Source organism: Cordyceps militaris (assembly GCF_000225605.1).
Source record: "Cordyceps militaris CM01 unplaced genomic scaffold CCM_S00001, whole genome shotgun sequence".
NCBI classification, from domain to species: domain Eukaryota; kingdom Fungi; phylum Ascomycota; class Sordariomycetes; order Hypocreales; family Cordycipitaceae; genus Cordyceps; species Cordyceps militaris.
Window position 1 is genome coordinate 5,152,489 of NW_006271969.1, and position 13,079 is coordinate 5,165,567.

Below are 13,079 nucleotides of genomic sequence, written 5' to 3' on the forward strand. Positions count from 1 at the left end.
TGGGCGCGTTGAGCAGCTTGCTGCTGTCGAGCTTGTGCCTGTACTTGTGCTTGCGCTCTGGCCTGTTGTTGCCGAGCCTGCGCCTGCGCCAAAGCCTGCGCCGCTCCCGGATGCTGCATGGCCATGATTCCGTTGCTGTCGTACATGTTGCCCATGTTCATACCCCCAATGCTCTGGCGACCGTTTTGTGGCGTCATGTATGGTGGCGGCTGGCTGACAAATGAATTGCCTATTTCTTCCAAGGTGCCGGGGAAGAAGAAGCTAGGATCTTGGGCCATGGTGACTGCCGTGCCGTCTTTGTTGGGCTGGAAGCCGAGCTCCATCATGGGCTGGTTGGGATATGCGAAGGGATCGTCTGATGGGAACATGAGCGCGTCGAGCTTGTGGACTGGGTTGAGCGTGTTTTGGGCGGCGACAGAATGCGGCATGAATGTCATACGACTCGAACTCGCTGCTGTGCTCTCAGAGTCAGGAGTGGCTCGTGAAGACATGTCAAGCGACAGCATATCGTGCATACCGCCGCCAAAGCCATTCTCATGGAAACTTTGCTCCGATGGCGCCATGCTATCCATTGAGAACCCGCTCGTCGACATGTGGCCGCTATGGGTTCGTAGTAGATCCTCAGATCGTTGGGGCGACATGATGTGCGTCACTCCGGGATGTCCCGCAACCATGCCATTGGGTTTACTGATGGACCGCTTTGCTGAGGCAATTGCTCTGCCACGGGCTTGTTCCAGGGCTTCGGGTAACTTCTCGAAGAGAGCCTGCATCACAGTTAGTCATATCCCCCTTTACTGTGACTTCCTTGTACTCACATTCAGAGACGTCGTCAGCATGTCTGCAACCAGGCTTTTTTCTGCTAGGTCAGCAATCATCTGTCGGCCAGTGCGAGCGTCCGCAAGAACTTCGCTGCTACCCGACTTCCCGGGGTTCTCCAGGATGAAGAAGATGAGTGAAAGAACGGCAAAATACTCTGTATAGAGCATAAACCAATAGGGACCACTCAAAACTCGTTGCTTTCGGATCTCTTGGCCGATGTGGATAACATTGCGGGAGACGCTAATGGCTGCAGCGGCGCAGGCATATGATAGCTCATCAACTTTGAGACCTTGGCAGAGACGTGGCGACATGTAATGAAGAAAGGGCCGATATAGGAGGAGCTGAACATGGGCGTAGGAAAACCGAAGTAGATGTCGAACTCTGACAACTTCGATAGGCCCCTCGGGGCTTGGTCGCCACGCTTCAGGCAGTCGCTCAAACCATCGTTGTAATTCGCCCTCGATTTCTTTGATGCGGTTGTAGCTCACAGGATTCCCTGCCCCTCCCATTTCAATCTTTACGCTTCCTTGAATCTTAGTCGGGTAGATGAGCTTGGATATCTTGGCTAGCACGTCCATGAGTCTCGTGTGCGCATTAAAAGCCTCGAAGAATGAGGAGGATCCGGGCGGTGGACGCATGACGCCTTGGTTCGTAACGTAGTCATCGTCGACTTCCATTGGAAACGGTTGATCAATATCATCGACGCTCAGCAGAAGAGGAAGACCCAACATTGTCGAGACATAAATATCCATTTGTCGCACAACGTAGAATATTCGCTTGCGTAGTTGTTCTTCTATCGGATTCAGTCGCGCATGTTGCAGGTGGCGATGCAGGCCCATTCGCAGACATGATCTCATGGCAATGCCAATTATTGTGTAGCACGAGCTAAGGTTAGAGGTCGATTGCAAGAAGAGTGTCATGAAGAGGAGTGCTTGTATCGAGGTCAGGGTACGGCAATCGCCAATGTCCTTGATGAGAGCTCGAGCTGTCTTGAAATATTTGGTTCTAAGAGGTGTCAGTAAAACCAAAGCAATGGGCAGCAGGAGATGAAATACCCCTCTTCCATGGCGGCGCGGTAGCCAGCGCCTTGGGCGGCTGAGGCATCGAAGCTATGGTACATGCAGCCAAGGGCAAGAATGGCGAACAAGAGGCCAAGAAATTGCGTATCCTCGGGGCCAAGATTCTCGAGTGGAATTTCGTATATTCGCTCAAATTGGTTGTTGAATGTGGGAACATGTACAATACGCGTAAGACAGGTGGCGCAGGTGAGCGAATAGAAGCACAATCTTCGAGCAACGTCCTTTGGGGGTAATTCGGGATATGTCGACATGGTAGATAAGGGAGAGTTGGCGTGCAAGGACGCAGAGTCGGGATTGAGAAGGCTGGAGAGCTGGTCGGGGCGCGGAAGGAAGGGGCTCGATGATGTTGTGCCAAGTAGACCGCGAAAGTGTTCCTTCATCTTTTTGAGGAAAACGACACCGGAGGAGTTGCCGTGAAAGTCACAGTCGCCGCGGTCATCAATATCGAGTTGGCCGAGGGAGTCGACCATGGATACAAGCTGAGGATCCGGTGCGGATGGCTGCTGTATGGGGGTGTTGCCTTGCATCTTGCTGGCGGCTTGTATTCGAGACTGCTCGCGGTTTTGGAATTCGGCTTGGACAGTAGGGTCCATGTTGGGATCGGCCAGGTCGATGTCGGGCATGAATTTTCGCAGCAGAGTCTCGGCGCGGTGCAACCGACCTTCTAGAGCCTCGATGTATTGAGGCGCGGGATTGCGCCTTCGATTGGAAGGCTTGTCATATGTGCAGTCTGCAAGGCACAAGTACATTTTAGCAAGGATTTGAAGAATGAGGCAGACGGCAACGGGCTGTGTCTTGGGTGCGAGATGCGACTTACCATAGCTGTAGACGGAACAGTGTGTACAGGGTTGCTTGCCATCACATTTGATCTTCTTGCGACGACACTCGTCGCAGGCTCGGGTGACTCGACGTCGCTTCTGAATAGGCTGGGAGGCACCGCCGACGCCGGAGCGGTCATCGAGTTCGATATCAGATTTAATGCTATCGGTGGGCGAGGGGGCGTCCTGGATGGGCCAGTCGCTGACGGAGAGGGCGCCGGCTTCGTCGTCGGACATGTTAGGTCGAGATGTGGCGCAGGCGCCGCGACAGTTGCGAAAATTGGGGGAGCAGGATGAAGATGTTTAGAGGGGCTCTGACAAAGCCCGAATGCAATGTGAGAGCTGTGTTCTCCAATCGTCTCTCTCCTACTCGGTGGGTGCTAAGCAGGCGTCACGGTCGACATAAATTATGATGGTAAGTCGTTATGGCGAGTTGGAGGGAGGGGGGTAATCGCTTGGCGCAAAAGAAAAACGGTTGCAGGTGTTGGCGAGCGTATGCAAGTACAGCGCGGCTGAAGATGGTAATGTCGACAAATGAAAATTCAGTACGATGAAAATGTAGCGATGTAGGCGATAGAACAACGAGAGAAGGCGAGATTGATCTTGATCCAAGTCGCTGGCCAGGCGGATGGTGGGCGGCAGTCGCTGCCAGGGAACTGACGAAGCCAGACGGGCAGCGTCGCTTGTCCCAATTACCCCAGAGTTGGACGGGCGCAATCTGCCATTAGATGCAAGGCGGCGAGTTGAGGGAAGACGGGAGGTCGTCGGTCGAGCGACAAGAGGCCGTAATCGCGAAGTCGGTGCAGCGATGACGGCTTGGGGGGGACGGGGATACTGGATGGGAGCGAAGGCTGTGGTCGAGATGGCAAATGGGTGGAGGAGCGAGAGTTAGTTTTTGTCTCACAGGCATGGACTAGACTGGCGACTGGCAGGACTGAGCCAGGGAGGGCTTCTGGCTTCTGGGGGAGAGTTTTGGGGGGGGAGAAGGAGGATGAGGGAGGATAGGGTCTGTGTGACTGGAGACTGGAGGTGCGTTTGGAGGGGAGGCTACCAGTACCAGTTGCATTGCTGGTGAAATCGATTCAACGCAGGCGATGAAATGTGGGTAGTAAATAGTAGTACCTACCCTATGTACATAGTAGTTTCCTATCAAAGATACCTTGTCTTACTGCAGCCAACTGTCGCCAACGATAGTCTTGACTGCTAGCCTGCCAAGTTGAATCGGCCCGTGCTGGCCATCCGTTTAGGTGTCCGTACACTCAAAGTTTACTTTTAGCGCCGCGAGTTGGCGGTCGTTGCATCGCATCAGTGGTCCGGTCGATTGAATTTAGTGGTCAAGTCTTAGTATGGCACACCAAAGGCCCTGATTTTGGTGGGGTTGAGTCGGGCAGTTGTTGGTATGTACCTGTTATCGGCTGCAGCCACAAACACGTCAATCTCAGCCTAGGTAGGGAGGTGGCAGGGAAAGGATAGTTATTGCTTATTTGAAAGAGTCATTTTCCGCTGGTAGTCAATAACTAGTACCTATGGAGAGGGTGCGGAATTTCAGCGCGTTGTGATGGGATACAAAAGGACAATTTCAGAGTACAACAGTGTTCAAGCTGTTAGTTGGAGTACAGGTACGCGGCTGCTAACATAGGTACCTGGATACATATTGTAGGCACAGGCTACATGCCGTAGACTTGCGATGTAAGGAATGAAAAGCTGCTTAAAAAAGAAACGTATAAAAAGACACACCTAAATACGGTCAACAGCCGCCTCCTCCACGGCTCTCGGAGGCAAGGCTGCTTCCTCACCGCAGCTCCAGGGCCGCTCCTCGCTAGGTACGCGCTACAGATACAGGCGCACAGGTTCGGAGCGCTGGTGGTCCACTGTCGGCCGCCGCTTGGGCTTCTAGTATTCCCCGACAGTTTCCGTGGCATTTCTTTTTCTTATCTCGTGGTATTACTCGCCATCATAATTATTAACTAAGAGCACCGCTGCGTGATTTTTGCCAAGTAAGACCAAGTCATGAACTAGTTAATAATAAGACGGGCAACCGAGTTGGCCGACTTCAAGGCGGGTCAGCCTCGATTACCGCAGGAACCACCTAATGCGCCCGCAGTATGTACTCCGTGCCCCTAGAAGACCCTTCCCTTGCACCATGGTCGTCGCAATAGACACCTGGTTACCGACCTACAGTGGGGTTGTAGGTAGGTACCTATGTACCTAGTTACCATGTTCAATGCGTCACCAGCTTCCATCTTCCATCGCAAAACGAAAAGGCCTCGGTGGCGGCGGAAGCACCTACTTTGTTCCTTCCGCCTTCACCTCTTTCTGCCCGCTCGCTCGCTGCCCGGTTCCTCGGTCACCACCCGAGATTTGCTCAGCCTGTGATGGCTTCTTCCGTCGCGAACATGGCCACCAGTAGTTACCACGCCAGTACCTCTGTCATCCTCCTCCCATCACCCACTCCCCCAGGTACCCGCATGGTATTCGCTTACATGAATTTTTCCCCTGGCAGCTTTAAGTGGCTGAACCTGGCTGACGCTGCGGCTTGGGTCTCCCGAGGGGTGCCCCAGGCATGAGGGGCCGACGTCGCCAGCATAGTTAATGGCCGAGTTTATTTGAATTCAGCATTCTCATTTGCTGAACGGGCCCCCTCCTCCCTCCATCTCATCAGGTTTCGCAGCTGATAATTATAGCTAACTTTGACTTGCAACTGCGAGCGAGCCTAGCTGCGCCCGGCTGAACCTGCTCGTAAGACGCCCACTCGTGCCTTCTCTTCCGCGACGGCAAAGATTGACCATCTGTACTCCGTACACACAATTGTCATTGTCATTTCCATTTCTTCCCTTGTCATTGCCATCTGAGACGCGTGGCGACGACTATCTAGTATCAAGAGCACGTTCCGCCTGTCTACGTATGCAGGTGATCCACCACCGCCCGCTCCCTGCCAGCCACCATTGCCGCCGTTGCATTTCCACCTTCGATTGTCCCTTCTTCGCCCTAACTAATAACAGCAGACTGCTGTCCGTCTGTCAAGTCGAGGAGAATAACTAGAGGGGGGCGAGCCAGAACCAAACGGCCTTGCCTGCATTGCGCTAAATTTCCTCCACAACCAAATTGTCAACCAGAGAAGACAGTTTAGACAGCTCATCAGCAGTTAACCTTCGAAACTTGGGTTGCTGATCAGTCTCGTTCTTGTCTTACACCCCCTGTTTCTCGATGGCTTCGAGGTCTGGTACATACAAGACTCCAGAGCAAGCTGGTCCCCGACCTCCCGGTGGCTAACTAACTAGCCCGGGCCTAAAATATTTGCTAAACCTAAATAGATAATTGCCGAATTTTTAAGTAGCTAGTGACTATTAGGGTAACTAGTATAGTGCCTAGACGCCAAAGCCGGCTTTTCTATAGTAATTTATATAGCAAGGTAATAAATACTATCTAGCCCTTACTACCTACTACCTATACTACTACCTACTAACTTAATTCTTATATTATATAATTAAAATTAAAGCTATTACTATTAAATTTAATATAAATACCCTTTATAGAATAATATATTATACCTTTAAAGATACTAATAATATAGTTAAAGATATAGCTAAAAGTAAAGGTTATTTTATAATTATTAATATAAATACTATAATATAATAAAAGAAGTAGTATATTTATTATTAGGTACTACTAATAGCCTTATAAAAGGGTAAAAAAAGGGAATCTTAATTATAAGGCTATAAGTACCTTTTTAAGGTTAATATATTATATAAGTATTACCTAAATTAGTAGGTAATTAAGTATATTAAGGCTAATATTAACTATTAATATAATTACCTACTAAAGGGTATTAAAGTATACTTTTTATATTAAACTAAGAATATTATAAAGTATAAAAGGGAAATTATTTTCTTTTCTAATTTTAGTATCTTTATATTAAATATTATTAATCTATTAATAAAGAGGAAGTATATCTTTATTATAAAGACTATACTAATAGATATTAATAACCTTTTTAACTATTATAAAAAGGTAAAGCTTACTAGCTATACCTTAATTTAATAGCTTTATAACTATCTTTAGAGGTTTAAAAAATATATCTATAAAGTTAGAATTAACTAAAAAAGCTAAATAAATAGTTTATTTATTATTTTATATACTAGTCTTAAAGTTCTATAGCTTTTTTTAAATATATAAATATATAATTATACTTATAAGACTAACTACTTTAACCTCCCCCTTTTTAATATATATTCTACTATATTAATAAAAAAGACTTTCTAATTTACTATAGCCTTTATTATTAAAAAAAGTACTAGTTATTTTTTATAGGTTTTAAACTAGCTTATAAAGGTACTAAAGGTTAAGAAGATCTAGTTACTAAAGGTAGTTATTTATAATTATAACCTTACCTTTATTAAGGCCTTTAAAGACTACCCTAAGTTTAGCTAAAAAAAATATATATTATATTTATAATATATTTATATAAATATCCTTATATATACTAAAAAGTTTTTTCCTAAACTAACCTAAGACTTTATTATATATATAAGTATTTAGTATCTTAAGTTTATTTAGTTCCTAGTAATATAGAAAAAGCTTATTAACTCCCTTACTATATATACCTATAAGAAGAGGCTATAAGAGTTTATAATACCTAGAAAATAGCTACTAAGAGCTATTCTTTATTATATTTAAACCTAGCTTTATCTTTATTATAAAAATATTATTAAATATTAGGTTAATAAATATAAGCACTTTAATTATATTATAATATTAGTAGTAAAGTTACTTTATATAAGGTTAAAGTAGTTCTTTTAGTTAGCTTAAGGTAACCTTAAAATATCCTTTTATAACCTTATAATATTCTAAGATTAGTAAAAAAATAATATTATTAAAGAGATTAGAAAAAATTAAGGTAAGGTATTAATATCTATAAGTAGAATTCTCTTTTCCTTAGTAAGGAATTATATTATAAAAAAAGGCCTTAAGCTTATACTTAAAAAGTAGAAGGTAGCTACTAATAAAAGGGTAAAGCTACTAAGTTAATACTATCTTACTTATATTATTATTAAAACCTATAGGCTTCTATATAGGTACTAAATTACCTTATTAGAAAGCTACTAAGAACCCTTTATACTTAATAATTTTAACCCTTATTAGGTATAGCCTAATTTAGAAAGGTTTATTTCCTTTATAATTATTCTTAATCCTATTAATTAGGGGTTAAGGTAGTATATAGAGTAGGAATAAATAGCTATTAATAAGATACTTCCTTTTTAGAATAGGTATATTTAGAGCTAATTTAAGTATATATTAATTAAAGAAGAAGCTAAGGTATACCTCTTAATAGCTACTATAAAGGCTTATAAAGCCTTCCTTACTATAAAGGTATAGCTAGTAGTATCTAGTATAGTATTTACTATACTAATATTAATAGCCTCTTTAATAGCCTAAATTAGTAATATAAATAACCTAATTAACCTATTATTAGTATTTATAGATTTAATAGATCCTAAGGATCTTTATAAGCCTAGAATAATAGCTTTATAAGCCTATTAGTATATAAATTTTAATATTAAAAATTATAAAGGTATTTCTAATAATAATAAAGATAATAGCCTTATACTAGGTAGTAATAAAGGTAATAAGGATACTAAAGGTATTAATAATTAAGATATATAGGGTATACTAAATATTATATTTAAAGCTATAGAGTATATAAATATAATTAATAAAAGAATATTAAGGCTAAAGGAGAAATTAAAGTAATTTTCTAATTTTTTTATAATTAAATATAACTATTATAAAATTATAGTTATAGGTAAAAGTGCTCTACTATTCCTAGGACGTTAACCCTATAGAATACATTAAAATTTAGTGTGTTTTACGGTATTAGCGTTAAGCTATAGTAACCCACTTTTTTATTTGGCGATTATCCGTGGAGGTTCGGCAGATATTTTAGGCCACTAGCCCGTCATGCCCACGTCCAGTAAAGAAGGCACAGGGAATCTACCTTAGTGAAACATGCCTAGGCAAGATGCAGCCAGTGAGCATCCAAACACCGACCAGTTGGAACAGCCACAGGCACGTTAGCAACGGGCGACGTCTCACACGCCTCAGCAATGCCTCCTCATTTTCCTTTGGAACTAACAAGACAGAAAGCCCTCAAGAGATGATAGTATTACTATAACACAATAGCACAATAGCACATGAATAGAAAACATCCCGATGGTACGGTTCGGTCAAACCGGTCGGCTGCTGCTCTTGCTCTGCTCCATCGCGCTCATTTGCCGCCGCTACTGGTAACTCGATCAATTGTTGCCACGCATTAGCGTCCTTTTCCCTTCGCTTCCCTGTCCTCTTCAACATCTAGAACTCGGCGTCTTTGGCGATTCGCTGTTCCCCCCCCATGCATAGCGTCGCAACCAAATCTTGCACAGCCTCACAGCCGCAAAACCGACTGGCAAGAAAAAAAGAACTCGCATCCCCCAATTCGGCCCACAGGTGCCGATTCTCTTGCTCTTCGGCCGCTAGCACGTCTTGGCCAAGATGCCGTGATCCGAGAGCAACAGCGGCCGACGGTGAAAGAGGGCAACCCACGCAACTGCGTGAAATAGGAGGAGGCGATGTCATTGTTTCTACAAATCGTGGCTGGCAGACAGGAGAGAAGGGGCCAGAGCGGGGACCCTAAAACGTCACTTTCTCTCTAATAATAATAATAATAATATGTATTACCTTCGTGGGTGTTGTCGTCTCCGCCCACTTCCCTTCCCGGAAGCCCATAATCTTGTCTGATGATGCGCAATGCACCGGTGCTGAATGCCCCAAATCCCGGGTACAAAAAGCATCCACTGCGACGAGAACTGTCGGCGGCACTCAATGCCCAAATGGCCGAGTCGGTAGCGGCGCCGGCCGCCGACCCAAACTATCGTCGGCGCAACAGACGGCTCCCTGCGAACCAGAGGTTTCGTCTATTAGTGCACAAGGCATCTTGTGTCGCCGTCTACACTGTCATCTGCATCGAAGACCCATGTTTACCTATCCTTTTTGCTTCACCGAGTGCGTCTGTCCTTGGTCCATGTCGCATCTCGCATCTCGCTTGCGCTCAGCAACCTCGGAACTTGCCAGCGAGTCAGGCTAGGCCACTCATGCGCCGCCGACTATTTGTATATCGGCGGGGTCGCCGCCCGCCACTGTGCTGCCGTGCGCAAGGTTTTCGCGGCTACGTTGACGGATGCTCGGTCTTCTCTGGCTACTTGTTTGGCCCCCTCCGCTCGATGTCGGCTGATCTATAGTAAATCACGTCTACTTTTCTAGAGTGCAGTGACAGCTCGCTTGTTTCTGTTTCTTCCTAGAACTAGATTCGGAATCCCTTGGCTGTCCCCATTGACATCTCTTGACACCTGTCTTCCGGATCCCCAACCCGCACAATGACGTACCCGCATCTTGGCAAATCATGCTGGTTCGCACATCTCATCCATCCCAGCCGAGGTCATATCGGGCGGCGAGCCCTCATCGGTTTCCAGCTCGCTCGCTTCGTCATAAACGATGGCATGCCCAAGAAACTGGGCTAGCGAAAAGAAAGGCTCATCTTCGTAGTAAGTTTCGACTAATAGTGCGCCACTTTGGCCATATCAGCGCCTATGCCCAACCGGGTATAAAAGGCAGGAACCCGTTATAAGTAAGTAGCTGTTGGCAGGAGCAACGCCCATCGTCAAGCTTCAACTTCAAAGCGACGCCACTCTAAAGACCCCATCGTATTTCCGCTCAAAACTTGATGGCCCAACTCCACGTTTCACGTCCGACTTATCAACAGATGGCTATTACGCATAAAAAACAGGGCCCACACTCTCAGATCCTTGCTAAAGCCGCTATAACAGCCCTGTTTTGCCCTCCGCCAAGGTGCTAATAATGCACCTGTCGTAATTGCACTACCATATTAAACGATAACGTCCCTCTATTTGACTAAGAATAATCTTGTTCCAACTTTTTTGGCCTCGACTTTCTTTTTTGCACCATTTCCTCCGCCAGTCCCATCTGTTTCAAGCAAATGTAACTGAAGTATGAAACCTGAGAAATTGCGTCATGTGCCGAGGCACGACGACGATGCCCTCATCTCGGCCGGTCTCATGCAAAAGATCAAGCCTATCGCAAGGTATCCATGTCTATCAATATTTTAGAAATTTACGGTTTAGTTTACTCTCCTTGTACGTTACCCAACATAATGTGGCGTCGTTCCATGCGCGTTCCCCCGCTCCAGCCCGTCCACGTTTCGGTCCCGTGGCCCGGCCGGCGCGGAGATGCAATTCTTGCCCCAGCGCCGTTGACATCATTGTGTGCTTTCTGCATCCCCGAGTCTGGTAAAAGATAATGGTATATCCGTCCGTAACTGCCTGTTCCCGATGCTTGGGGGGTCAGAGTAGAGGTACGCCAGAACTAGTTCCTTGCCCCCCACGACCAGGTTCTCGCCTGCGAATGGGAACAAAGGCCGTTGTGAGAAGTGATTTCTTGCTGTAAAGTGGTTGCGGAAAGCGCTTCCCCTTGCAATGTGCCCTACATATAGTTATATGCACAGGGTCAGGGTTCTCGGGGAAGACGCTGGTCGGAACCGCGGGTGTGCTTTGCATTGCCTTGCGCCAAATCTACCCCGTACGTATCTCTTATTTCCACGATATCAGACACCTAAGGTATTGTAGTGGAATTCTCCCCTCAACTTTGCCCTGTGTTGTGACTCATTTTCACGTGTCATGTGTCAGCGTTCTCTCGTGGTCAACTGCAGCGGCTATAGCCATCCCCGCCGATTCGAGCGCAGATAACTAGAATGTGCGAGAGGCACTTGAGCGGTATAGGATTGCTGTAAGAAAAGTGATGAATATTGGTTCATCTTTTTCCTCTTCGGCTCCGTCCAGACCCCAACTGGCAGACGAGCGAGCATTTGCACACGTCACAGTTCTTCTATAACTAACTAGCTCTTCCGTCACCGCTCAGGCATATTCCATATTCTGGCAGAAAGTATGAAAATGGTGTCGAAACTCCTCCTAGAACAACTGGCATATGTGTTAAAATGACCATTCCACGGGTCAATGATGGCAAGGCATTGTAGTGTAGCTCGCATCAGCAGAGGTGGAGATCATACCACACCTGACTGCATGTCTCGCGCCGTTCTACAATTGCGCAGTATTTCTATATAGACACCAACATACAGTCTTCTCATCATGTACGACCATAGCCGAGTGATAAATCTGGATCCCGTCTGATCTCCGAGCGATAACCACTCGAGCGCTTGAGTAGTAGCTGGTTCGGTGACGACCAGCGAACGCCAGGTGTTGTACGTTCTTTTTTTTTACTTCTCTCCTCTGTTACTTCTATGCCCATGGCACATGTAATCAAAAAACACCTGCAATTTGTGCAGGTTTTTGCCCAATTCCCTAATAGTCGAGGGTTGGTCGATGCTTATGCAGAATCGGTGGTCATTGTGTTGTTCTATTCTCCTACTTATTAGGCTAAGTACTTGACTTCCAGTCTTCTTATTCTTTGTTTTCCTGTTCTATTTAGTTATCTTAGTCGTCCTTTTGGCAGTAATATGAGAACAAAGTTGTTTATGGTGTATTGCCCCGCCACTTACACGACACTAGCACATTCACTCATTGAAAACTTGACAGAATGAGAGGAACACACGTGGTATGTAATTTGAACTGTGTTTCAATTTATTTAGTTCTATCCTAAAAAAAAATAACTCAGCCATTTTTTGATATTTATCCATATCGCACAAGCATCCACGATCGCGCTTACACACCATCGACGGACCAGGTGGCGCCGTGGATGACCGTGCCGTCACCGTCCTTGCCACCAAATGCCGACCAGATATCCATGCAGGTGTCAATGGAGTTGTCGTTACTGAAGTTGCGGTCGGCAACAATGGCCGTCTTGGTGACGCCGTTGTGGGTGATGGTGATGGTCTTGCCGCAGAGTGTGTTGGTCTGCGGTGCGGCTTTGGTGGTGGGGGATTTGGGGTCGTTGGGCGTGAACTTGTCAAAGAGCTTGGAGGGAATGGCAACGAACGAGGCCGCCTGGTCGACGTTTTTGAAGTAGGTGCTGATGCCGCAGGCGCCCGAAACGCGCAGAACGTCGTGACACCCAGCGGGGTCGCCAAAGCGATAGATGGAGATGTTTTGGTCGCTACCGGAAGCACGCTTCTTAGTCTCGGCGCTGGGGGCCGCAGCAACTGTGGCTGCGAAGGCAACAGCGGCAATAGCAGTGTAAAGCATTTTGATTTGAGTATCGTAGATGGGTTTCTTTGAAAGGATGTAGAAGACGTAGAATATGTTTCTTCAGCAGCTCAACAGACTCTTATATAGATTTTTTGAATCTCAGTTCTTTG

General features: G+C 45.9%; 2 protein-coding genes across 2 annotated transcripts; one reads left to right on the top strand and one right to left on the bottom strand.

The window, feature by feature from the left end:
- Positions 1-4,808: 4,808 nt before the first annotated feature.
- Positions 4,809-5,283, top strand: CCM_01599 (uncharacterized protein; the record flags this gene model as incomplete). The annotated part of the gene is made up of 2 exons (XM_006666754.1): positions 4,809-4,819; positions 4,953-5,283. The coding sequence occupies 2 exons, from the start codon at positions 4,809-4,811 to the stop codon at positions 5,281-5,283; spliced, it is 342 nt and encodes a 113-aa protein (XP_006666817.1).
- Positions 5,284-12,486: 7,203 nt separating this feature from the next.
- Positions 12,487-12,966, bottom strand: CCM_01600 (uncharacterized protein; the record flags this gene model as incomplete). Its single annotated transcript, XM_006666755.1, has 1 exon — positions 12,487-12,966. One exon carries the CDS (start codon positions 12,964-12,966, stop codon positions 12,487-12,489), a length of 480 nt encoding a protein of 159 aa, XP_006666818.1.
- Between the last annotated feature and the right edge of the window lie 113 nt (positions 12,967-13,079).